The sequence below is a fragment of the Syngnathoides biaculeatus genome, chromosome 9 (assembly GCF_019802595.1).
Source record: "Syngnathoides biaculeatus isolate LvHL_M chromosome 9, ASM1980259v1, whole genome shotgun sequence".
Lineage (NCBI taxonomy): Eukaryota > Metazoa > Chordata > Actinopteri > Syngnathiformes > Syngnathidae > Syngnathoides > Syngnathoides biaculeatus.
This window is the reverse complement of record NC_084648.1, coordinates 8,872,921-8,899,884: the sequence shown is the minus strand read 5'-3', so window position 1 is coordinate 8,899,884 and position 26,964 is coordinate 8,872,921. Positions and strand designations below refer to the sequence as shown.

The 26,964-nt window shown below is 41.5% G+C and overlaps 2 protein-coding genes across 3 annotated transcripts in view; both read right to left on the bottom strand.

The window, feature by feature from the left end:
• The window catches only part of LOC133506455 (protein tweety homolog 3-like), a 36,778-nt gene extending 28,853 nt beyond the window's left edge, over positions 1 to 7,925 (bottom strand). Inside the window, exons 1-2 of one of the 2 annotated variants that reach the window (XM_061830609.1) lie at positions 7,567 to 7,925; positions 6,083 to 6,253 (exon numbers count right to left, since the gene is read on the bottom strand). In XM_061830609.1, coding sequence (XP_061686593.1) covers positions 6,083 to 6,208 — 126 coding nt within the window. In that variant the 5' untranslated portion in view covers positions 6,209 to 6,253; positions 7,567 to 7,925. The remainder of the gene's footprint in view (positions 1 to 6,082; positions 6,254 to 7,566) is intronic. The other variant, XM_061830608.1, reaches the window with a different exon arrangement.
• A 1,065-nt stretch (positions 7,926 to 8,990) lies between these two features.
• Positions 8,991 to 26,240, bottom strand: LOC133506639 (IQ domain-containing protein E-like). The gene is made up of 22 exons (XM_061830976.1): positions 25,941 to 26,240; positions 24,628 to 24,758; positions 23,728 to 23,769; positions 23,606 to 23,642; positions 23,371 to 23,511; positions 21,477 to 21,560; positions 21,336 to 21,385; positions 20,889 to 21,002; positions 19,631 to 19,681; positions 19,484 to 19,554; positions 19,269 to 19,341; positions 19,136 to 19,176; positions 17,874 to 18,025; positions 16,750 to 16,805; positions 15,569 to 15,828; positions 15,423 to 15,488; positions 14,512 to 14,619; positions 14,348 to 14,434; positions 12,469 to 12,646; positions 9,977 to 10,098; positions 9,746 to 9,900; positions 8,991 to 9,653 (listed from the first exon to the last, which is right to left on the bottom strand). The coding sequence occupies exons 2-22, from the start codon at positions 24,676 to 24,678 to the stop codon at positions 9,535 to 9,537; spliced, it is 2,058 nt and encodes a 685-aa protein (XP_061686960.1). The 5' UTR covers positions 24,679 to 24,758; positions 25,941 to 26,240; the 3' UTR covers positions 8,991 to 9,534.
• Positions 26,241 to 26,964: the final 724 nt, after the last annotated feature.

Here is a 26,964-nt window from a genome sequence, read left to right as displayed (position 1 = left end):
TGAGGTGCTAAATGTGTCCATGTGCGCATCGGAAGGCTTCCGTGCAGCAGCCACTGAAGGACAGCCTCTGCAGGCCTTGTGAATCGCCACCGGCCTTGTCAACAAGGCCAAGCCAGCCACCCTTGTCGGCCAGGGTGGCTCGTCTCGTCGCGGCACCAGGCCGCGGTGGCTCATCTACCCCGCAGAAGACGATCGGACGGGGAGGAGGTTTGGCCGTGGCGTCGTCGTCGCTCGCGAGCGGCATTGTTTTTATCACTACCACGTGGGGGTGGATCGGACGGAGAGGTGGTTTGACTGATCTGCATCTCATCTAAATACGGCTCAAAACAATAGGGTAAGATTGCCCCGGTAACTTCACTCGGTTGTGAGATGTTCTCTTCTTCGAAAAGAGCTTCCTTGTGAGAAGGGGCATGTGTGTGTGTGTTTTCAATTGCGAATGTCCGGGTGACGTCACGGGCAGGAGATGCAGCCACTATGGAATATGGCGACCACTTGGATGTCGAATGAGACTTCCGCAACTTCGCGCATGGATGACGTGCTCTCCGCTCATATTTATTTTTTTGTAGAGACATTGAAGTGATTAATGTTATTTATTTGATATATCAACAAAAACAAATAACCCGCAACAATCAGCTACTTAAAATGAATCAGGGGGAGGAAAAAAGGTTTTTCAATAAACCTTAATGGAAAATCCTTTCTCATTTGATTAATTGATGGACTAATCCATAGAATAATCAATTGTAAAAATAACTAACAGCAGCACTACATCGTATCGACACAATTAAAGTTTTGGACGTATTTTAGCTAGCGTTTGACCCGTAATGGCTGCTCTGGTTATCGCAATGCACACACTGAGTTCACATTGCTGGTGCCAACTCCCCAAATGTATCATTTGGAAAGTGAATCCGGTTTTTGAAACCAACAATAAAACTGGAGCGTCCAACCTGACAGCCGTGAGATTAAGCGCAGAGTTGGCGAAGCGTCAGCGCAGATTAAGTGAGGACCAATTAGCTTTTAATTAGCACAGTCGCTGAGCATCTGTGTTTGTGTGTGTGTACGTGCATGGGTACGTGTGTGCAAGTGCGTCTGTGTGTTTTACTCCAGATCAGCTTGCAGAGTGGAGGAGGGGATTTAGCGGTCAACCACTGTGATCTACTTTCAATCTGTGCTTTTAAAGTATGTGTGCACGTGTGTGTGTGCGCGAGTGCTGACAGGATCAATCACTTCCACTGCGCTAACTCGTCCTTGCACCCTTCACCCGCTAGCGTTACACGATGGGCTTTGGCCGGTCAAACAACCACCAGTCTTTTCCCGAGGCGTTCACTGACCTCCAGTTCATCCTCCCGCGTGCCTCTGACCTAGTCGAGACAGGCACCTGAACGCCCACTCTTTTAAACGCCTCGGAAACTGGAACAAATGACAATTAAGGGGCCGAGACAAAAGAATTGTGGGTAATTACAGATCACGTGCCTCTCGTGTAATGTTCTACAGCTGTGCTACCGCAACGCTGACGCTGCAGTTCCATCATTGTAAACCACACACACACACGCGCGCATTCTATTCTGAGGCATGACAGGACCTCGGGACACAATCTCCAATTTCAGCTTTCCAGGGGGAAAAAAAAATGCCTGCGAGAGCAAGATTGGATTCAATTTAATGAATTTTAAGCAATTGTTGGAGCCAAAATGGCTGTCGCAAACAGGCACCCCTGAGGGGAAAACAACGTTAATATGATGGTGTAAATGCAAACATTGGAGTTTCAAATAAATTGATTGAAAAATATAGGGGTGCTAGTTAGTGTGCAGTCCTAACTATGTCATTTTGTCTCTCAAAAAAAATTGATGTGCATCTCAAATAAACTCGTTCACAAACTTCCACTGGTGTTTGAGCAAAGATGGCTCCTCATTTGCATCAAAAAGGTCAGGTTCCCCATAGACAATCGAAGAATTTCGCCAAACGTGTGATGCACTAATTATTTGGTAACCCCAAACAAGGTCCTTTCGGTTGGTTGTTTGCATACAAATGCTATGATTCACATCGGATCTAACCTTGACAGATTTACACCACCGTTTGAGCCAAGATGTCTGCCAAGAGGTCACGTTCCCCAAAAGGCAATCAAAGATATCTCAGGGCATGTGTAAAGCTGCGCTAGTAAGTATGCAAGATCAAAAGACATCCGAATGTCATTTGGTCAACATCTTAGCAGGTCAACACGACCATTTGAGTATCAAACAAGCTTGTTGACACATCTGCCAACAATGTGACAAAATTGCTGCCAGCAGGTTGATTTCCAACTACCGTAATTTCCGGCCTATAAGCCGCGACTTTTTTCCACACGCTTTCAACCCTGAGCCTTATGCGGCGATGCGGTTCATTTGTGCATTTTTTTTCTAACGGACGCAAAGAGACACTCGAGCGGAAAAGGTAAGCGTGAGACCGGTGGAATATATGTGCCGAGGAAGTAACTTTTATCGGTCCGGCCCTGTTAGCGCTGGGCTAGCGTGTTACTGCCGTGTCTCAGTGATTTTTACCAGTATGTTTTTTTTTAACCGGCCGGCCCTGTTAGCGCGGCAGCGCTAGGGTTAATGTGGCGAAGTTAGCACAGGGCCACTAGCATTAGCATGGCGACGTTAGCGTTAAACGCTCCGTGTACCATCTTTCTAAATATCTCGTGTTTCAGTGTGGGCAGCTGCGGCTTTTGCACGGCTGGGGCCTATGTATGTACCAAATGGTATCTCCTTTACAAATGTGCTGGGTGAGGCTTATGACCAGGTCCGCTCTGTAGGCCGGGAATTACGGTATGTTCAATCTAAAACATTTTGGCAAATGTGTCAGAGGTGCACCGGTCAGTAGGCTAGTCCGAACGACGTTGACAGAATGTCAATTTGGCCATTTGTTTGCATTAAAATGCTAACATTTGAGTAACACCTGCACTTGTTGCTGTACTTCAAACACCGTTTGACACAAAATGGCAGCTAGACACATCAGTTTTCCCAATAAATGATGAAAAAAATGTGTCAGATAGGTGCTGGAGTTGTTCGAGATTGTTGTTGAGTCCAAACCACGGTAGCTCTGGATTTTCCGTAGTTAAGTGTTTATTCCATTTTGACTTTTCTATTTCAAACTCAGTTTTCTTTTTTTTTGGGTGGCATTAGTTTTGCTAAGTATTAATTTCAGGGTTTAGTTTTTTTTAAGGTATTTGTAAAGTATGAGATGAAAACGATTGCAACTATTGAGGAATAAAAACAACAAAAATTATCATTTGAAATAAAATTAGGATCATTACTATATTAAGTGTAGTGCATAATACTGCTTCTAAAGTTAGCTTAGATGGGTCAGAACGTACAGTAAAACCATTCATGAGACACATGCTGGAGTATGGTGTTTTTAAAAATGTGTATACATGTTTAACTTACTTAAAAAAAACTCTAATATAACCAAATATGGACAAAGTGGATACTAAAACCGGGTCAAACGGAAGTAGCTGTCAGAGGGACCTTTTCTGGCCACTCGTATGACAAAAACAAGGTGATGACCATTTTCTGTGTCAATCACTTCCTTCACCATCCTCTTTTATACCCATTAAAGCACAATGTCTGCAAGTACATTTATAAGATTTACATTAATCCATAGAGTGCATTACTAGTGTTAAAAATGGCTTGTGCTTTAGTTTAATCCGCTCTGTGTATCGCAGATATTTCAAATGCAACTCTGTCAAAGTTGATGTTTCAACATCCAAGAAAGGTTCCACTGGTTTTTATTTGAAATCGTCACTACATGACACTTGAGAAAATAATGATATGGGAAACAATAAATATTTAACATTGCAGGTCCTCAGGGATTACCGTAATTTCCGGCCTATAAACAGCGACTTTTTTCCACACGCTTTCAACCCTGCGGTTTATGCGGTTACCAGTATGTTATTTTTTTTTTTTTAACCAGCCCTGTTAGCACGCGCTGCGGCTCTAGTGTTAGCATTAGCGCGCACAGCTGCGCTAGTGTTAGAATTAGCGCGGCTGCGCTAGCGTTAAACTCTCTGTGTACCATCTTTGTTTATAACTCCTGTTTCAATGTCGCCGTTTGCCGCTTTTACACGGCTACGGCCTATGTATGTACCAAATAGTATTTCCTTTACAAATGTACTGGGTGAGGCTTATAACCAGCTGCGCTCTGTAGGCCGGGAATTACAATACTATTTTTTGCCAGTATCTTATACAATGCATTCATTCATGACCTGAATTCAAATTTATCAACGTTTTTTTTTTTTTTTTTTGCTTGTTCTCATACTTGAAAATTCCTCTTTTGTAAAGTTAAACAAATACTCAAGGACAAACTATTTTAAAACATTCAAATGTTGTGTCTGTAATTCATATCCTTGTTATTGTGAGCATTAAGGGACTAAACATATTTTTTAATCATGTAATCTTAAAATGAATTGGCCGATTCATGGTTTATCGGAATTGTCCTTAAAAAAAAAAAAAAAATCCGTATCGACCTGGGCCGACAATGAATGCGCAAATCCAGGTCATTCCAAAGGCTCCAAATACATTTTCTTGAAAGTGTCAGCGCGGTGGACGCATGAGAGCCTCTGAGACGGATAGAACGAAGCGCGCTGTGAAAAGTGAAAGAAAGAGAGGGCTCTTTTCTTTTCATCCAACACCCCCCCTGCCCGCTCTTCCTCCCTCCATCTCATTCAACCTCCTCCTCTTCCTCCTTCTTCTTCTTGTCATTCTCACCCGCTTTCCCTCCCTCTCCTCATCTAGCCGGAATTAATGATTGCGCCCTGAATGGAACCCCTATATTCCCACCCTCATGCACAGCAACACACACATACACGAAACCCCCTGAGGGGGGTTTGTGACCTCAACTCACAGTGCTAAATACGCACTGACACAGAAATGCTACACGCAACATGCGACCAACAACACGGGATGACATGGAAAGATTCAAGTTCAAATATCTGGGAGTACTTAAAATTCCATACACACACGCGCACGCACACACACACACACACACACACACACACACACAGACAAAGAGCCTCAGTTACTGAGTGAATAGCTCACAGGAAGTCGCCATATACAAGAAAAAGCACCTCCCACGGCTCATCAAGTTTGCGCCTCTCGAGCCTTTTTATCTCCTTCCTCCTCTTCGTCTCCCACCACCACCATCATCATCAGCGCCACCCCCTCCTTCCCTCCCTCCCTCTCTCCCCCATTTTGTTTTGTTCACGGCTGCGGCGGCGCTTTGGGTTCCCACGCTGTCAAGCGCTAACGTTGCAACCGCAGAGCTCAAGTCACCTTCAGATGTGTATTTACTCAACTGCAGACGTGGGCGGCGTCGACTTCATTTTAGAGGAAAAAAAAAAAATCTATACATTTTCTCAAAAATTAGTCACTTGTCCTAAAAAAAAAGTCAATATTCGCTTTCATTAAAAAAAATAATAATAAAATAAATCATGTGTGCATGTTTCTTTTTTTAAAGAACAAAATGTATTGCTCATACTTCAAGAGAAAATATATATATTGTAAAGAAAACAAATAATTCTTAGGGAGGCAGCACGGTGGGTCAGCTGGTAAAGCGTTGGCCTCACAGACGCAGGTTCGATCCCAGACCCGCCTGTGTAGAGTTTGCATGTTCTCCCAGTGTCTGCGTGGGTTTCCTCCGGATACTCCGGTTTCCTTCCACATCCCAAAACCATGCAACATTAATTGGACACTCGAAATTGCCCCTAGGTGTGATTGTGAGTGTGGCTGCTTGTCTCTATGTGCCCTGTGATTGGCTGGCAACCAGTTCAAGGTGTACCCCGCCTCCTGCCCGTTGACAGCTGGGATAGGCTCCAGCACTCCCAGCAACCCTCGTGAGGATAAGCGGCAACGAAAATACATGGATGGATGCTTGAATTTGAGTGGAGGCCCGGTATGATGGCCGGAGCGCAACACATTCCTGCCCGTTGATCGGTAAACGGAGATTTGTTACTTCCTATCCCTTTTCGTGCTCGCTATTATTCAAATAACGTTCGGTCAAAAATGTATTCGTCGACGACGCCCAATGTCCATTTAGAGGAAAGACATCTAGTTACCTTTTGATACTCGGGGTCTTCGGGCCGAAAGTCGCTGCTGACTATCTGGAAGTCCAAGTTGAAATGAGGCAAACGGTGGAGCAGGTTGACCCACCAGGGCGGCGAGTAGTTGACCACGGCCGCCATCTGGAAGACGTCCCCTCGCTAAAAGATGATTACGGACGTGGAAAACTGCGGAAGGAAGAAAAAAAAAAACATTTTGGTGGGTTGAAGGGATGACAAAAAATAATAAAAAAATCACTTACACGAGACAGAACATATTCTTTCTATTCTCCCATCCTGTTGTGTTGAAAGCAGTTGTCACTATCAGACAAGGCATTGCCCCCCTTTGTCGAGTTCAAATAATGTATGCACTACTGTTATAACTCTGATGCAACAATTTTTTTTTAAAATGGAGGAATTTGATTTAGCACAATATCAGACAGACTTGTTTTTTTGACAAAAACTAATCATTCAATTTAGGCAAAAAAAAAAAAAACATTACATTTTTTTCTTATTTCCTTCTCATTTTTCTGTTCAAAAAGCACTCAAAGTTCTTTTACATAAAAAGACAAAATATCTTTTAGATTTGTTTTTCAAAAATCTAAAAAAAGCAACCTCTAATTCCGTTTCAAAATAAAACCCCACTCGTGCATTTCTTCAAAACATTAATAAAATTCCCTCTCTTGAATCCAAATTACATTCACTTTGAAAAACACATTAAATGATAAAATGATCACTTCTGCGTGTTAAAAATTCAGTTCACATGTCAGATAAAAACATTCAATTTCCCCTCAAATAATTCTATTTTCCTCCACGTAAAATGGAAGACTTGATCACCGGTGCATCTCTTTTCTTCTATGGTAGAATAATAATAGTAATAATAATGATCAGGACAAATTTCACTTGCTTCCATTAGGACCAACGGGGATGAGTCATCTGTGTTGTGCTTGCTTCGTGTATTTACACTACAGGGCTACACGCTGACACCACTTGACTTTCCCCATTGACTTCATTGAAAGCAAAGCGCTCTTTGGGGAATATTAATCATAATCACACGAGCCACGCCGGATATCGAGCCGGGATAGGGAGAGAGGTGGGTGACGAAGGTGGATGAGTGAGGCGGAAGGGGGTCTCATAAAACAAAAGAGCTCCTTGGGTATGACCGCAGACACATTGTACTTGAACGATGACAATAGAAGAAGTAAATGTAAGGGGGGGGGGGGTCATAACATGGGAGTCCGAAAATGGCCGTTGGATGATCTATGTACACAAACACACAAGTAGGTCATGGCGGTCGACGTTACTGCTCCGGCCGCACATTCGAGGCTCCGTTGTCGTTTCGTCACCGCGGCGGATTAGCTGGCGCCAGCCCGGCTTTGTCTTCACCGAGTACCGCAGTCTCGGCCGAGTCGCCACGACAACAACCCGTCAGGTTAATCACTAAAACCACCACCGTCCATCCAATTCATCCATCCATCCATCACACGTCCAGCCCCCTTTACCTATTTACTCGCTCGGCGTGTCGCCTTCTCGCTGCCGCATCAACGCGGCGGCGTTCACCGGCGGTGCCCGGCGACCATTTCCGAGCTCCTCCTCCTGTTCGCTCCAACCACGAGCGCGCTGCGGCCGCTTTGTTCACCGGGGAGCGTTGACGTCCGCCGGGCCGCCGCTGCTCATGTCAACCGCGGAGCTAGTGAGGCGACGAAAACGCGCGTGGACGCACACAAAGTGCTCCGAGAGCCTCGAAGGTCCGCGGACGCCGACTGACGAGGAGGCTCTCGGGTAGCCTAGAGACCGTGCGCGTGCGTGACCGAAGGCGCGCGCGAGAGCGAAAAATGGTGACCTCTGGCGGACATCACAGTTACAAAAATATATTTTACCTATATTAATCTAATGTATTTTTTTTCGCTCACTTGTTTTTTTTTTTTATTTCTTTTTTCTCTGTATGTGATAGTGTGGGGAAAAATAAATTAGAAATAATTATTTTTGTATATATATTGAGGCAGCACAGTGGGTCACCTGATAAAACGTCAGCCTCACAGTTCTGAGGACCCGGGTTCGATCCCAGCCACATCTAAATAGCCCCCAGGTGTGATTGTGAGTGCTACTGTCGTCTGTCTCCATGTGCCCTGCAATTGGCTGGTAACCAGTTCAGGGTGTACCCTGCCTCCTGCCCATTGACAGCCAGGATAGGCTCCAGCCCTCCCCGCGACCCTCGTGAGGATAAATGGCAAAGAAAATGGATGGATATATATTACCTGTATAATGTAAAACAAAAATTGATTTGTGAAAATAAGCACGCCAGAAAAAAACTAAGAATAGCGGGGATCCGTTCCTCACTTTCTATCTTAAAACAGGAACACAATTGTTAAATTTTGTCTTCCATCCATCCATTTTTTTGCCACTTATCCTCACAAGGGTCACGGGGAGCGCTGCAGCTTATCTTCCAACTGTCAACAGGCAGGAAGTGGGGTACACCCTGAACTGGTTGCCAGCCAATCGCAGGGTACATAGAGACAAACAGCCACACTCACAAACACACCTAAGGGCAATTTCGAGTGTCCAAATAATATTGCATGTTTTAGGGATGTGAGAGGAAACCAGAGTACCTGGAGAAAACCCACACAGGCACGGGGAGAACATGCAAACTCTACACAGGCGGGGCTGGGATTGAACCCGGGACTTCAGAACTGTGAGGCCAACGCTGTACCAGCTGACCCACCGTGCCGCACCATTTCTGAAACATCTCTGTGAAAATTTTGTTTGAATATGCTATGACTCCTTGCTGACTCAAGATAGTCTCTATGCTCCAGCAAAAATAAAACATAAAAAAAACAATCATTAAAAAAAACTATTAAAATTTGTTTATTAAAAAACATTTTAAAAACAATTTCCTTTTAAAAATGTATTTCAAAACACTTCAAAATTATGAAGCATCAATACATGCTCTATTTTGGAAATCAATGCACACAAGACTGAGAAATACTACCCTGACAACAGTACCTTCTTTTTTTTTTTTTTTTTTACAAAAAGGAAAAAGTCAAATTTTCCAGGATGAAGTGACATTTATTATATTGGATACCTTGCCTGATTTGAAATGTAATTGTAATCCCATTTTAAAAAATACATGGAAACTAATTTCAAAAGTTTCAAAAAGAAGAATATCGCCCATCAGTAACTGTTCTATAATCTGCATTAAAATAATGTATTAGTGTAAATAAGGCTTTTAAAAACTGTCACTAAGGCTCATTCAAACATTTTTCCAGTGCGGCTCATAATCAGTATAAGGAAAATAACATTTTTATTGCTAACAGCTAGCGGAGTCTTCACGTTTGTAGGCACTTTGGCGGCCGGAATGACGGCTATAACAGGTGTTCCGCTGTCGGCAGGAAGTCCAGCGATGAATTTACGGTCCATAAACGCCGCAATATAATCGGAGATTTCCCAAGCCTGTCATCGTCCCTTAGCAGTCACAAGAGCCGAGCCTCTCGGTTTCTCCGAGGGTAGGACTCGGCCACGATGATGTCGTCCGAATCGTCAGAGTTGTCCGAGTCCTCCGAATAGGCGTCGAGGTCTCCCGCATCCGGTGCTGATTGAGTTAAACCAGAGACAAAGCAGGTTAGAAAAAGGTAAACGACGAACGAATCCATCCATGCACGTGGGTCATTTTCTCCCTCGAACCTTTAGGAGACGTCCGCGATCGTCGAGTCCCGGAGACGGGCCGCAGCTCTTCCTCCTCGTCCGAGCTCCTTTTAGCCGACGGAGCAGCTGTGTTGTCTTCCAACTCCGATGGCGCTTCCCTTGGAAAACGGTTTAAACGTGTGACGGAGCCTGAGCTGGAACGCACAACAAGGACTTTGCTGTGAAATCGAAGGGAATGAGTCTTTATTGAGGAGTGTGCACGTGTGTCACCTCTGTGCGATGTGTTGAGTGCGAGCCAGGTGGCCCCTGAACGCAGCCTGGATGGTGACCAAGGAGAACTCATCCAGGGCTCCTCCATCCAGCAGATTGGTGCCATCCCCAGCCTCAAGAGCCTTTTAGAAAAGCAGTTTTTAAATCGACACTAGAGGTGCAAAAATACTTTGACGGCTATTTTCATAATCTTCTTCTTTTCCTTTCAGCTTGTCCCGTTAGGGGGCGCCACAGCGTGTCATCTTTTTCCATCTATCTCTGTCAGCCTATTCATTACCACCGCAAACAGGAAGGGGCTCAGCGCAGATCCCTGATGCAGTCCCACCTCCACCTTAAATTCTTCTGACACACCAGCGGCAGACCTCACCGCTGTTCTGCTACCCTCATACATGTCCTGTACTATTCTAACATATTTCTCCGCCACCCCAGACTTGCGCATGCAGTACCACAGTTCATAATCGATTATCAAAATTGCACACATTGTCGGATTTCCATCCCTCAAAGCTGACTATCTTTTGGGTTTTATTCAAAATACAACAATATAAAAAATAAAGCAATATCTGCTCTGACTTTGGAAAACAACGATCAACATTTTCCTCTATTTTCTGACCATTATTTATTTTTGGACCAAAATCATTTAATTGCAGAACAATATGTCCATATTTGTCTGAATTTCCATATTTTTCAAAATATTGTGAACAACATTATCGCAGGACAATTACTGCAGTAAATGTTGTAACTGGATAAAAATAATTCCAAATACCATTATTTCAGGCCTCTTGACCGGAACTTTTTTCAAACACTTTCAACCCTGCAGTTTATGCGGTGATGCGGCTAATTTGTGCATTTTTTCTAACGGCCGCAAGGGGGGACTTTAGCGGAAAAGGTAAGAGTGAGACTGGTGGAATATATGTGCAGAGGAAGTGACTTTTACCGGTCTGGCCCTGTTAGCGCTGTGCTAGCATTAGCGTGCCGCGAGCATTAGCGCCAGCGTTAGCGTTAAACTCTAGGTGTACCGTCTTCCTTTGTAAATAACTCGTGTTTCAATGTGGGCACTTACGGCTTTTGGACGGCTGCCGCCTATGTATGTACCAATTGGTATTTCCTTTACAAATGTACCGGGTGAGGCTTATAACCAGGTGCGCTCTGTAGGCCGGGAATTACGGTACTGTTTGATTGCACAAAATAATCATTACTCTATAAACACAATCAATAAATGTTGTCATTAATATTTGTTATTTTAATGTTTATGTTGCATCCACCTTGTCAAGAGGCCAGAGTTGCAGCCAAGGCATGTGGTATTTTTACATGCCATCATCAAAAATATTTCTGTCTGTGGATTAATTTGCCTTGACGAATTCTGTTTTTAAATTATAGTTAAAAAAAAAAAAAACAAGTGTATAAAATCAGATTAATCAGATCGCAAAAGTCAACAAAAACTCAGAACTTTACTTTGAAAACAAACAACATTGCTGAAATGGAAACTTGACTAAAATAGCGCACCCCCAAGCAGCTTTTTTATTTTAAAAACAATGTAGTGTTTATTGCATCTAAAATTCATTATGAAATTTTCGTCACGGCCGCTGGACATCGCAACGTACTGGCCAGCAATGTCAGACGTAGGATTACTGGCCAACCCACCCACACCATCCAAAAAAGATATCTACAACGAGTTGTGTTACATATTTATATGTTTGTTTGCTTACCTCTCCTGTTCAGCCGCCTAAGCCACACAGAATTGTGGATCTGTGTGGCTTTTTGGCTTTAATTACGTCCTCTACTTGTTTTTTTTTATGTTAATTATTCTGATGTTTATGGAAAATACTGCCGGACAGAAAAGGGGTTTATGGAATAAAAAGAGTGACAACACAGACAAAGGGAACGATGGTACGAACCAAGCCAGAACAAAAGTTGATCTAGATATTTGACCCCAAGTAGCGTTACAAAAGTCAAATTGTGTACTTTTTTTGTCAACGGCGACACCCAGTGAGGACATATAATAACTAACCAATAGAACAAGATGAGAGATTTTCGAAAGGTTCGCAGAACTTCGCATTAATCACAGAGTTTACGTAGCTCTCGGGTTCAAAAAGGTTGGTGTGAATAACATCACTCCCTCTTATGTGATATTGCTTGATTTTGTTTATCTTGAAGATCATACCAAATAAACAACAATAATCAGTAATCAGGGGGAGAAAAAGTTTCCGCGATAAAATTGAATGCAAAACCCATTATAGTCAATTATCCGATTAATAGACGTAATAACAGAGTAATTGATTTAATGACAGAAATGTCACATGTTGTCACAGCTCTGGTTAATTCTACCGTCGGCCGTGTGCTGAAGAACATTTAATTGGTGCTCACTATACATATCTAGCATAGACAGATCATCACAAATACAATCTCTGTACCACATACATTATTTTTGCAACAAAAAAAAGTGAAATTGGATCATTTCAGCATTGCCACACGTCAAGAGTCAAGTTACACACCTCAGTTTTGTACTTCCTTTTTGTACGGGTGTCTGGATCTGGCTTCAGAGCTCCCTGTCCCTCTTCTTCATCATTGTCATCTTTGTCCGCCTCGTTTTGGACTGTGCCTGCATCACAGGGATCCTTTCTTTCCTCCTGTAGAGTCTGGACTAGTGTCCCCAGCTGTCTCACCTCCTGTCTGGGAAAGACCAATAGAAGCGCAATAAAGCCAGTGTTTCACACCGATTGGTTTTTTAAAGGTTTTTAAAAATGGCATCCACATTTTTTTTTTCTACTCTCTGATGTCCTTTTATTGGGTTTATTTGGGTGGAAAATGCCCAAGATACACTTTTTGAAGCTATTCTATTTGGGTCTTTTCGCCCGGAAAGTAAGACGGCAGCATTTTTCATTAATATTTGAATTGTAAATGAGATTTGTTTTGTATACTGTAATTTCCTGCCTATAAACCTGTAGGAATAATTGTGATCATAATTATCATACATCTGCTTCCAATAAAGAAATGCTTTGCTCTGCTCTAGATAACGTGGCAGCCTCCTAGCAGGAGATAGCAAGAACAAAAAAATCTAATCATCAGAACTGTTAGAACTGCTGCCTGTTAAAGAAATGATGACCACACATGTATTCAGCAATCTTCCACACATGCACACGAACAAACATGTACACTTTGTTTCAAGCTGTTTTGCTTGTCGTCTCCTTTTTGTAATATCCATGTAAATAAGGAGCGTCTTAAAACTAAATAAATAGAGGTGCTGAGGAGAGGATAATCAGAGAGTGCAGTGGTGAATTGTACGAGACAGTTCCTCTCCTCTCTCCTCGCAAGACTTGAACTGGTGTCTTTGCTTCCTTTTTTGTCCTGTTTAATGAATGTCTGATTGGTGAACCTGACAAAACCACAACATTTTTTTACACGTTTTCAACCCAGTGGTTTATGCAGTGATGCGGCTAATTTGTGTAATTTATTTTTTAACGGCCGCAAAGGGGCACTCGAGCGGAAAAGGTAAGAGTGAGACCGGTGGAATATATGTGCCGAGGAAGTTACTTTTACAGGTCCGGTCTTGTTAGCGCTGCGCTACGATGTTGCTGCCATGATTTTTCTCGTATGTGTCTTTTTTTTAACCGGCCCTGGTCGCGTTAGCACGGCGCGTTAGTGTTAGCAGCAAGAATCACTCACATCCAAAGGACACTCTACCCTAATTATGAATATAGTTCCGAATTGTTATGAAATATAGTTTGTTTGCCTTTATATACTTTTTTTTTTATGCCTTAGTGGCGCTCAAAACCTAGAAATGCATTTCCACTGTGTGTGGATCTTCCTTGGAATGGGCCCGAACAGAGCACAATTATAGTTCTGAAATCTTTGCAAAATTTATACTATGATAAATTCAAGCCATATTAAAGTTTAAACTTTGCACAAGACATTGCGCAGCCATTTTTCCTAAGATGAAAATGGGCAGGTAATAGAGTAATAAGTACCTTATCAACACTACAAATGCATAGAAATGGATAAAAGAGGATTAAAAAAGGCAGCACTTTTAAACACTTGAATTCTTGCTAAATGTAACGTGTTTTGAGAGGGCGGGTTTGTCTCTTGCAATTGAGTAAAGGTGAACATCAACGGACCGATAGCAGCTACAGCTTTTTTTTTTTTTTAACCATAACGACCGGAAACTAGGCATTGAAATTAGGCGAGTGGCCTCCACTTCCAGAAGCAAAGCTCAAAATGTGCGGGAGAAAAAGAGAGCGCCAGTAAGAACAAAAGAAGCATTTTCATTTGTGGAGGCAGCTCTTTATACACGATACTTCATGGTGGACCCGGTCAACAAATTGCATAACAAGCCGTTTTTCAGACGACTATCAAGGTGTCCAAAGTCAAACCTACTCGTGTTGCCGTTGCTCTATTTCGAGTTGGCTTCGCCATCGTTCAACCTCTTGTTCTCTTTCGCTCCTCAGCTGTTCCACTTCTTCGCTGTAAAAGGCAAGCACACACGTTCTAAATGGAGGACAAGCTGACGGGACGTTTGACGCGTAGGACGTCCAACGTACTGGTGGCGCTTTTGCTCTAGTTCTCGCTCACTCGTTTGCTCCCTTCTCCAACATTCCAGTTGTTTTTCTAGCTCTTCTTTTTCCACCCTCAACTCACCGACTGCATCGCTGTGGACAACAATACGCACGTTAATCGCACTGCTAAAATAATAACGCAACAGCTTTAAAGTACTCGTACCAACACATGAGATTTAAACGATATATTTATAATAAATGAAATCAATGGATTTCATGGTAATTTCTTCCATTATAATGTGTTGGACATTCCGGAACATTTGGCAGCTCTGTAATATTAGTAATAACTAATAATATTAGTAGTACTAGCAGTAGTAACAATGATAATAATAGCACAAATAGTAGTTGTAGTAATCATAGTACCAGTAGCTACATAGTCACAGGTGTTGTTGTAGTAGTAGTAGTAACAGTAGAACAGTAATATTCCTAGTAGTAATAATGGGACCAAGAGTAGAAGCATTACAAGTAATACCAGTAGAAATAGTTGTGGTAGCTCTAATAGCAGTGGTAGTTTTTTTGGGAGGGTTTTTTTTTTTTTGCCTTAAGTATAAGCATCTGGAATCGGCAACCTTCACGAGTACCTGGTACCTTGAATTAGACTTGTGTTGGCCTCGTACCTGGTATTGGTATCCCTACAAGCAATAGTAGTAGTAATAGGAGACGTAGTGATAGTAAAACACTTAGATGTAATAGCTATTGTAGTTGTAGGAATAGTAGTAATATAATAGTATAATAATATAATATAATAGTAATAATATAATATATAATGTAATAATATAATAATATATATATAATAATATAATAGTAATAGAGTCATTGGCTTCAATTAAACTACTCGTACGGCAGGTAGAGTTGAAAGGTTCATGTTTGATGGGTGTGCACAAATTTCAACGTACTGGTGCTGCCGTTGTGACTTTTCCTCTGCTTCTTCCTGTTGAGTCATGAGCTGTCTCACTTCCTCTCTGCATAAAAAAAAAACCATCCCATTTTCAACACGGAGGATGAAAACTGCTAAGTGGCTGGCGTCGGTGTCCTCACTCACTCTTTGTTGGTCAGCTTCTCCTGCAACTGCATCGTCTCCGCTTCCAGTACCTCCACACGTCCTCGCAGGGCAGACACGTCGTCCTCCTCCGCGGTCTCCGTTCCCGCATCCACACAGTCCACAGGCGTAGTCTGCACCGCCAGGTCCAGGAGCTCACGTGACGTGGCCTGAACGCCACGGTGGACAACATTGGCAGGCGTGGTCTGACACGCCTGCTCCAATCGATTCCTTGCTTTCAAGGCGTTTTTCTCTTCCAGCCTCTGGACAGAGCAGGTGAGGATGTCCCACAAACCACACAATGTTTGAACATTAAATTTTCACTGAGAGGACATCAACTGTAAAAGCAATCACAAAACAATCAAATCAATAGGGATCAATAGGGCTGCATTATTCTACTGATTATCACATTGATTAATCAAATAAAAAGTGACTTTTCACGATCAAACAAAAAAAAGATTTGTGTGAGCCACATATGTTATTATTGTTTACTGGGGTAACCATCTTCACGTTCCACGTAATATCTATAACTTTGCGATTGTGTGGCTTTAAAAGGTGAGGCCTGGCTAAGTGAGTGACTTGGTCATCGATTCTTTAAAAAATAAAAAATAAAAAAAAGACCTTTCTGCACTTCTTTTGCCCCCATTACGTATAAAATTTATATACGATTACGTAAAGCTGAGCGGCACGGTGGAGCAGCTGGAAAGCATTGGCCTCACTGCTCTGAGGTCCCGGGTTCAATCCCGGACCCGCCTGCGTGGAGTTTGCATGTTCTCCCCGTTCTGCATGGGTTTTCGCTGGGGTTTCCTCCCACATCCAAGAACATCAATTGGACACTCTAAATTGCCCCTAGGTGTGAGTGTGACTGATTGTTTTTCTCAATGTGCCCTGCGATTGTTTGCCAACCAATTCAGGGTGTACACCGCCGCCTGCCCGTTGATAGCTGGGATAGGCTCCAGCACTACCGCGACCCTTCTGAGGATAAGTGGCTAAGAAAATGGATGGATGGATATGTAAAGCTATTTGTCGTTATTTACTTCGTTATTTCAGTGAAAGTGTCCACATCCATTTTCCAAGCCGCTTATCCTCCCGCTTATCCTCCCAAGGATCACAGGTGCCGGGGCCTATCCTAGCTAAACTGCCAGTTAGAATAACAGATATTTTTAATGACAGTTCCAACTCACCTTCTCCAGTTCAAGCAGCCTCCTCAAGAGCCTGTATTTGCTCCACTCTTTGTAACCTACAACACACAAATATTTAATTCATATTAACATGTACTGACTTTAAGCAATTAATAACATTGAGCTGAACCTCTTAAGTCGAACATATGCTCGATAGGGGACACTACTGGATTTCCACAGTAATGTTTTAATAATAAGGAAAAAGATCATTTTTTTAAATACAGTTTCTTGTCTGGAAATAGTTACAGTAGGTGTCTTGAGAGCTTGTCTACTCCTGAAGTGTCAAATTAAAGTACGTAAATAAATCTTGTGTTAGTGAGCTATTTCCAAGGGCTGTTCCGAATTTTGCTGTATTGAGATAAACCATGTGGCTATTTTACATAATCTTACGTCCCCACACGATTTTCACAGACTTTTCTTCTTTATAAAAAACTGTTAAAATATGCTAATCAATTGTTAATTTCAATTATAAATAATTATTAATTGGTCAATTGAAAAAGAATAAGAAATATTTGTCAATTAACTGTGTACATTCTTAATATAAATTACAGACTTAATATTCAATAATTCATTATCTGAGTAGGTTATCCTCACAAGGGTCGTAGGAGAGCTGAAGCCTAGCTCAGCCAATTTTGGACAGGAGGCGGGGTACACCCTGAACTGGTTTTCAGCCAATCACAGACAACATACATACAAACAACCATTCACACTCATAATCATACCTAAGGGCAATTTAAAGTCCCCAAATAATGCATGTTTTTGGGACGTGGAAGGAAAACGAAGTACCCGGAGAAAGTCACGGGGAGAACATACAACCTCCACACATGTCGAGCCGGGATTTGAACCCTGGGCATAAACAGTGTGAGGCAACAGCTCAAACCAGTCACCATGTCACCAAAGATTTAATATAGTTATTTTAACATGTAATGGTTTTATTAAATAATTGGTCAATACCATACCTTTTTTTTTAGCTCTTCCGTTTTAAAGAATAAATCTGCTCTTGACGGACAAAAGTTAGCCCAAAAAATTATCAAAAATTAAAATGAGATGGAGTGTGCAGCGAAAAAAAAATGAACACAACTACATATCTGATGTTACAGCATCCATTTTGTTGAATGTGCGAGAACCTTTGATGCCGGAAGCGGGGCTCTCTGTGTCGAGTTCCTCCCTGAGCGAGGCATTGTCCAGCTGCAGCTGCTTGAGGTCCTCGGACAGACGCAGCACGGTGGAGCTCAGCGCCTTCTGCTGCCTACGGAACACTCTACTCTCCGACATACCACTGAAAGAAAATCGAAAACAAACAAGCTTTGGAGAACCAATTTCAATTGAATGCATTCATTCTGATGAATTTTTATACAAATCATTTATTTCATGTGTCCCCTTGGTATTTATGGGGTCTGGAAAAAGCCCACAAGTAATTAATGACCCTCTAAAATGGTCTAGAATTAACAATAGATGCCACAAGATGGTGAGAGAGAACTGTTTTTCTATTAGACAATATTCAACTCAGTGTTTGGCCACATTATTTAAGATTTTCTTTGATTAAACCTTTTGCACAACATAGTTTTAAGAGCTAATTATTCAACTTTATATTTGTTTCAGGTACATCAGTTATATCAAGCTAAGTAATAGATATTTTACATCGGACGTTATTTTAGGGAAGACTGAAAATGTGTGACTTAAAACCAATTAAAAAAAACTAGCCAACATACACGGGGGAAGAAAAGTAATGAGGCAATAAATGTGTACATATTTTTTCATGTGGTAATAAAATCCCAAATGCTAATAGAAATAATAGATTTTAATGATGTTCTTTACTACATCAGGAAATGAAAGTAAACAATTATATTAAAATGAAAGCACAATTAACACTAAAACCAACAAACTATCAGGAAAATTAGAAATAAGACTATAAGTAATCCCCATGAATGTTATACATTTATAAAAATGTAATGACTTCAGTGATAATAAAACTACACATAAGCAGATCCACTGAAATTCTGCCTCATAATAATCATAACAATATATTGACATTTGTACCGGTATTACCAATATGCTTAATTATAATTTTTAAAATAATGCCGAGAGTGATTAAATATTATTATACGTATGAATCCAATTTAAGGACTCACAATAAATTATACCAATTCTCAGATAAATGCTCAGTGCTCTCTGTGGGTGAGTAACTAAACACCCACAGTATGTATGACTGTGAAGAAAGTCAAAAAGTGTGACGACGGCTGCTTTCAGCCAACCATTTTATCTCTTACCACTAAACTAAAAAAGGGTGAGTAGTTTTACTGCATTTTACGCTCGGTTAACAGTGTTTTATGCTTGCAATGATAAAAGCACACTAAAGTAGCATTATGGTGTCATACAGTAGGCAAACCTTTTCTCTGAATCTTCCAAAAGCAACTTCAGTCTCTGGATCTGAAAGACGAAGAGGCATATCTCATTGGTGCATTAATGTATCCCGATATTTGTAATAATTACAGTGTGTAACAAAGGCCATTTTTATTTACCTCTTCGAAATAGTTTTTCACAGTCATCCTCATCTCCTGCAGGTTTGTGGCCCTCAACTCACTCTGCAGGTTACTGTGATATAAAATAGGTTATGGTGGTGAAAATGCAGTCTTACTAATATTACCATAGAATTATTATATATTAAATATTAGCATTAATATTAGTACAGAAAAGCAAAAAATAAATAAATAAAACAAGTGCTGTAAGACGTCACCCGATGGCGTTCTCCTTCTCTCGACACTGTTGCTCCAGCTTCAGTATTTTTTGCTTCAGCCCATTCACCACCTGCGTGTGTGGACTCCACTTTGGTTTGGGATTCATCTTAATAAAAATACTAAATTAAAGAAAACTTTACACTCACCACACTGCCCTCATGCTTCTTGTCAACCAGGCTGCGAATGTACTCAGACCTCTGTGGAGAAATGCATTAAAAGGTTTGACAAACTAGTACATCTCTTTGTGATGAATAAAATTTTTGTTACAATTAAGACTACCTCAAAAATGCCTCAAACCTACACAGGTGGAAATAAGATTAAAACCCATTTAATTGCACAAATTAAAAGAACACTATTATAAAACCAACCAGATGCGTGCATTTTAAAATAATACCATTGTAAATTTTTAAAAAATTGAGCAGATAAAACCAAGAACCCTGTAAATGCCACCCTAAGGTGCAAATGTTGAAATAAGATGACCATAAAACCTCAAAACTCACGCAAAGTTAAATATGTCTATCATAATTTCACCAAAGTTTGTCCAAGTTAAAATACCAGTACCAGAAAACCCATGTAAATTGATACCGTTAAAATCACATGACCATAGAGTTAATCAAACCAAAATTACCATGTTAAAATAAAAATAATGTAAATCACCGAAACGTGCAGCTAAAAATAACATCACCCTTGTTCCCAAAAAGTTGCAAATGTCAAAATAACACCACTGTCAAACTAAAAAAAAGTAGCGCAGGGTAAAATGACACTCCCGTAAGCCACACCAGGACAGGAAATTTTGAAAATAAGACTGCCCTAAATTCACGAAAAGATGAACAACTGAAAGAAATACTATCACGAATCCCCGAGAAGTTGCCCATTTTATAACGAGGGTCCCGTAAATATTCCCCGCGCCCCCAAAATTGCTCAGATTAAAACGAGACTACTGTAAATTCCTGGCGGCACAGTGGATCAGATGGAAAGCATTGGCCTTACAATTCTGAGGTCCCGGGTTCGATCCCGGACCCGCCCGTAAGGAGTTGGATGTTCTCCCCGTGCCTTCGTGGGTTTTCTCCGGTCACTCCGGTTTCCTCCCACATCCCAAAATCCGGCAACATTAATTGGACACTCTAGATTGCCCCGAGGTGTGATTGTGAGTGTGGCCGTTTGTCTCGATGTGCCCTGCGATTGCCTGGCGACCAGTTCAGGGTGTACCCTGCCTCTTGCCCGTTGACAGCTGGGATAGGCTCCAGCACTCCTACGACCCCCGTGTGGATAAGTGACTACAAAATGGATGGATGTAAATCTCCAAAGGTTACGCATTTGAAAATAATTCTCCAGTAAAACTCCACTTTTTCCATTACAAGCGACTGATTTTGTTCCAAAAATTGTGGCTAAAAATGCATTTACATTGGTAGGATCCAGGAGTTCCTCCAACTGCTTCTCTCTTTTGGCGTTGTCCTCCTCCAGACGCCGAAGTTTTACTTTCATCTTCTGGTTGTCAGACTTCTGCTCGTGTAGACTCTGGAGGCCATTAATGGTGGCAAGTTATATGAGACATACACAGAAATGGTTTGGTCGAAAGGTGTGACTCAATTTTTTTTTTTTTAAACAAATAATGTGAACAAAATACAAGTGTGAGCAAGTGTATCTAATAAAGTGTTAACGAAAACACCCGCTCGTTAATTTAGCTTTAGGGGCAGTGCAAATCTACATCTCTTATCTTGGGCTTTTCATGGCTGTTACAGCTTCTGAAGCGCTAGTTTTGCAGGCTGAAAAAAAGCTTTTCTCCCTGTCCCTTCTTTTCCATCTGAGGCAGTAGCTCATCAAATTCCACCTCGAAAATCTGACTTGTACCTTCTTGAGGAGCGTGATCTCATTATGCATATCCTCCTTCTCTCTGGCAACTGTAACGAAGTCAGGACAAAAATGAACGACCCACATCAAAGACAATCCCCGGCCGCTCACAGTTCCCTACGGAGCGAGGCCTCTGCTTACCGTTGGGAGTCGAATGATGATGTTTCCTGGTGGGCAAGGTGTGCCTGGGAAACTCTGGGGTCATGTCCCACTCTAGCCGCAGATCTAAAAAAATAACAAAAGGATGAAGAAAAGCTTAGGAGGTTTTGCCTTCAACATTAACTCAGGTTGACGTGGCCCAGTAAGCGCCCAAAACGTCGCATGCTTTAAAAAAAAAAAAGACTACTGTAAATTTATCCAAAGGTTGAACAAATTAAAATAAGACAATCACAAACACCCCAAAAATTGAGAGTGGGAAAACATGACTGCTGTAAATCCCCAAAAGCAGCACAAGTGTAAAGACTTCTTTAAATGCGCATAATACGTCTTCATTTAAATTAAATTAATCAAAAGCTGCACCGTTGAAATAAAAGCACAGTACCATGAATCACTCGAAGTTTGCACATCTCAAAAACAAAAAGCATACCATAAATATCCCAAGAGTTGTGCATGTTTAAATAAGACCACTTGAAAATACCCCCAAAAGTTGCTCTGTTTAAAATAAGCCAAACACAAATTACAGAAAAATTGATCAGGTTAAATTAATTCTACCATAAATCCCAAAGAGGTTGATAAACTTAATACAGGGATGAGAATGACCAATTTAGAAAAACACTGAAAACGTCTGGGGTGGGGGGCTGTCAAAGCGGGGTGCGCGTTATATAAATTATATTAAATTCATATTCAATAGGCTAATGTACTTACAAGTTATACTTCAGAAATAAGTACACAAGTAATTTGTTTTTATATATTTATATACGAGAGAGAGAGAGAGAGAGAGAGAGAGAGAGAGAGAGAGAGAGAGTGCGAGAGATCATAAAATACAAAATTGAGCAATAAAATGCGCGATCTGCAGGGCCAGTGCTACAGATAGGCCTAATCGTATTAGCAATTGTCAATTATATAATAGTTGAGATATTTACGTCCAACTCACATTTGTGTTTCCTGGTTTGGATAATGTCCTGGATATTTTTTGCTCCTCGACTTCCATAATTGATCATATCGGAACACAAAGTGCAGAGCACTTTGCCGGCAACGTCCACTTTTTGTATGTGTTCGGTTACCATGTTAATACCGTTTTCGTTCCAATCTGCATGGTTACACTTTTTTCAAGCCACGCCCATCTGAAAGTTTTTTTACCCCGTGGTTTTTATCAATTTCACTGGCATGATCTTCATCTTTTCGCTCCAAGACTTTCGCCATACTGGCAAACGTGCAGACCGCTCGATAATATATGCGTACGTATGTCTATAAGTTATAAATATGCTGTAGTAAACAGAATGCTTCTCTATGAAATGTTAACATCAAAGTGACAAATACCGATGAAATACCGCCAAAATGCTGCCGTGTTGTTGTTATTATAAACACCAAATTTAATGCAAATAGATAGCAAAGCCGTTTTCCGCTATCACAGCTGTGACTAATTTCACGATGACCATTGCCGATAGATGCTGGCGGGCGGTCTTGATCACACCCTGCCCCCGCGTCAAGCTGTACCTGCCCCGCCAATTTTCTCAACGGATTTACACGTTTCACAAAAATGACCATTTCAGCTGAAAAAACTCAGAATTCCGCGAATCTGCGGAATATTCTCATCCCTGTTAATATAAAACTACAATAAATCTCCCGGAAGTTGTGCGGGTTGAAATGTGACTACCGTAAATCCTCCCCAAAACTGGGCAAATTAAAGACTACCATAAATCCTCCAAAGGTTAACAGGGGTTTAAAATAGGAGTACTGTGAATATGCCCTAAATTTGCACAGTTTAAAAAAAGACTATTGACACATTATCGAGGCTGGCTACACAAACAATATAAAAAAAAGAGGGTGCGAGCCCCCACCCCGAGGGAGCTCCACGGGTGTTTTCAACATTTACCGTGATGGTTGCTGAGGGACGTGAACCGAGCCGAGCCCATCTCCCCGCTGGGAGTGTCGCAGAGGGACGCCCTCGGCAGCTTCCAGGCCGACAGCGCCGCTTTCCTGGGGTTCACGTTCAGGCTGGAAAGGTACGGGGACCCTGTTGTGGGAAAGTGCGGAAATCCGCTACATTTTCAGTTGACATTCGAGTAAACCCAAAAGAAAAAAAAATTTTTAAGTGTAAGAGGACTCACTGAGAGGACGAGGTGGCTTCCCTGATTTCTTTGGTGTCTGAGAGAAACCAACAACACAGGAATGACTGAAATGATACATTTGCATATAAAGAGGAAGTACATTGTGAATGGTTTTGCTTTACCTTTTTCAAATAATCACCCGAGTACGAGAAGCCATTGTCGGGCTGAATTGCAAAGAGAAGAGCATTAGTAGCAACATTATTTTGTACGCATATTCAGTGGTCAAGCAACACATTACAAAGGGAGATAACCCACAAAAAATAAAGTTGCAAAATTTACACAATATACAGTTTATATTACATACAGAAAATACATGAAGACTGGATCAAGGAACAGAAAGACCATAGCAACTAAGCTGCAGCAGTATTAGTCATTTTTTTGCAACGCATAGCAAATATGTGCCTGTGATTCTGACAGTACATAATATAGTCTATTTCTATGCTTTGCTGCACCGTTCGTGTTCAAATATCAGTAGTGAAAAGGTTTAGGATGCTCGCTCCGTTAGCCCATCTATGGAGTTTCACATGTTAAAATTAAGCTAGCAAACTTTCTTAAGATGTGCTTTGGTTGCAGAAATATGCAACGTGCAATTGTCTTTGTTTTATTTTAGTTTACTTTAACGAGTGGTTGAAAAACACAACTTGAAGGAAACACATTTGTTTTTTTTTTTGTTTTGTTTTGTTTTTTTTTAACTGCAAACAGACTGCCAAACTGCATAAGGCACAGTCAGAGAGGGAAAAATAGGAATCATGGTGACAAAGAAAACTGTCACTCACAAATTAAATTTTGCTCACAACACAAAGCAAAAAACTCTTGCAAAACTCATACATTTGACAAAATGAATAAGTCAAACTACCAATGAATATGATTTTCAAAGAAAAGAAAAGAAATGCATGTAAATGGAAAAAAAAGTAAGTAGGTGAGAGTCCAAATAGGCAGGGTTCACTTTCAAGTACACAGGTGAGGCGGTTGAGTGGAGCACTATGCAGTAACATAAGATCGCTGTTGTTTGACCAACTCACCAGCATCTCGCAGTCTTCATCCGTTGGGATGTCGCTTGCCCCCGCTGACATGTTGGCGGCCGACGAGGGTACGCATTAGGCGGACATTTCACCCTGTGCCGGCGCTCACGTGGACTGGAGACATGAGTGGACTGAGGAGACACACAGCGTGACAATAAGGCATTGGAACAACATTTTATACACATGATGCACCCATCCATCCATTTTCTTTGCCACCTATTCTCACGAGGGTCGCGGGGAGTGCTGGAGCCTATCCCAGCTGTCAACGGGCAGAAGGCGGAGTACATCCTGAACTGTTTCCAACCAATCGCAGGGCACATTGAGACAAACAGCAGAACTCACAATCACACCTAGGGGCAATTTAGAGTGTCCAATTAATGTTGCATGTTTTCGGGCTGTGGGAGGAAACCGGAGTGCCCGGAGAAAAGCCGCGCAGGCAGGAGGAGAACATGCAAACTCCACACAGGCGGGGCAGGGATTGAACCAGCGTGACTGGGGAAAAAAAATCATGATTTTCTTGAATGACAGAATTTCTTGATGGTATGATGGTACAGGCAGTCTTTTTCTTTTTACAGGTAATCTTTTTCTCTACCACCACTTACAGAAGCGTCAGTTGACAAAAAATTGCCATAAGGGGTGGTTATAATTTCGTTTTCAACAAGTGAATTTGGTCAAAAATAGACACAACTGACTACTGTTGACCAAAATTAAAAACTTGCTTCACTTGGGCCTGGGAAAGCTGATGCTCCGCAAAAGGCGATATCTCGGCAGACAAGTATTCTTCACAATGAGAATAACAATCAGTTTTACTGGCCAAGTATGTAACAACATCTTTAAAATAAAAAATCTGTCATTAATCCAGGCAACAGAAAAGTCAATGATCATGCTAGCTATGTCTCGTATCTATTTTTTAATCACATTACCCGTTAAAAAGTTGTCATCATTCTGTCTACTAAACAATCCACCTCACGTAACATCTTTTCGACTGACGCTTCATACATTTTCAATCAACGAGAAGATAGTCAGAATTATCATCATTCAAACCATTTCTTCAGGTTTTTTTTTCAATAAATCCGCATAGGAAAAATGACCCGCTAAAGGGTTGTTGACTGAGAATACTATTTGTCAGTTTTTTCACCCGGAAGTAATGTGACGTCACTCCGATTAGTGTAAACAAGGTAAGAGCAAACATGGCGTCACTAGGTTGTTTCTGACGTCACACTGTGATTTGTTTCTTACCTTTTGTTGGATACAGGTGATAGTTCCGACATTATGTAGTCAAAAAATGATATGAAAAGACAAGGTGACAGTACCTTCGTTGGTAGTCTTCATTTTCTTATTTATTGTCATAACAGTTCAGTACCATGGCTAACGTTTAGCCATTCCTGACTGCAGCGTCGGGATTAGCATTAGCATTAGCACTGGCAGACCGACCGGCCGTCCCCGCTCATTTGGCGTCGATACGTCCGCGTTCTCCGGCCGGGCGCTGTCGGTGTGCTGGTGACATCGCGTCTCCAAGCTACGACTACTTGTTCTTGTCTCGACCAAGAGGTTACTTGTGTCTCATCGGGTCGTCTAGCAACCAGGAGACCGGAGAAAGATGCACGGGAAAATCTGCAAATAAACCGGAAATTAAACAACCCTTTCTAGAGAATAAAAGTATAACGCGCAAAACTAATATCAAGTGTTTGTGTCCTATTGTGTAATTATTGATTAGTATTAATTATCTATACATATTTGAAGTTTTTAACTGTTTATGAAGGATTAAATAAATACACATATGGAACATTTTGTCCTCTGAACTTATTGTGAAAGGCACATGTTTGTATCACGTTTTATAGTTTGAAGGCGTTACTTCCGGCTTACAGGTTTTTCTTGTCATTGGTCAAAACACTAAAAGGGCGGGTCTTCAAGAGATTTCCTCCAATAGAGAGAGAGACAAATACAAACGCTCTCTGTGATCCCGTGGGAATTTGAAAAGAAACGCATGAGTTAAAACTTTTTCACTCGAATTCGTCCATAAAACCTTGACTGTGATATGAATAATATAGTATGGCAACAATTTACGAAGTACATGACTGCACAAATAAGCCTGTGTGTGCAGAGTTGCATTTATTGTTTAAAATAAAAAAAACCCAGTGTGTGTTCCTCTTAAATGCATGCAACCCAGGGTGGCCTCATGGTTCTGACCATCACAGTGTATTTGTACAGGTGTTTGACCCCCCCCCCCCCCCCCCCGCGCCACACACACACAAACCATCAAAGTTGAGCTCAGGCTGAACAAATCCTTGCAGATCAGATGTCTACATACACAAAAAAGGGCTTGCTTCATCTTTA

Coding starts and splice junctions, on each gene's coding strand:
- LOC133506639 (XM_061830976.1), bottom strand. CDS start 24,678: ATGTCAGCGGGGGCAAGCGACATCCCAACGGATGAAGACTGCGAGATG. Junction 12,647..14,347: donor ATAGAGCAACGGCAACACGA/GTAGGTTTGACT, acceptor GGTCTTTCCCAG/ACAGGAGGTGAGACAGCTGG. Junction 9,654..9,745: donor ATCGCGGACGTCTCCTAAAG/GTTCGAGGGAGA, acceptor TAACTCAATCAG/CACCGGATGCGGGAGACCTC.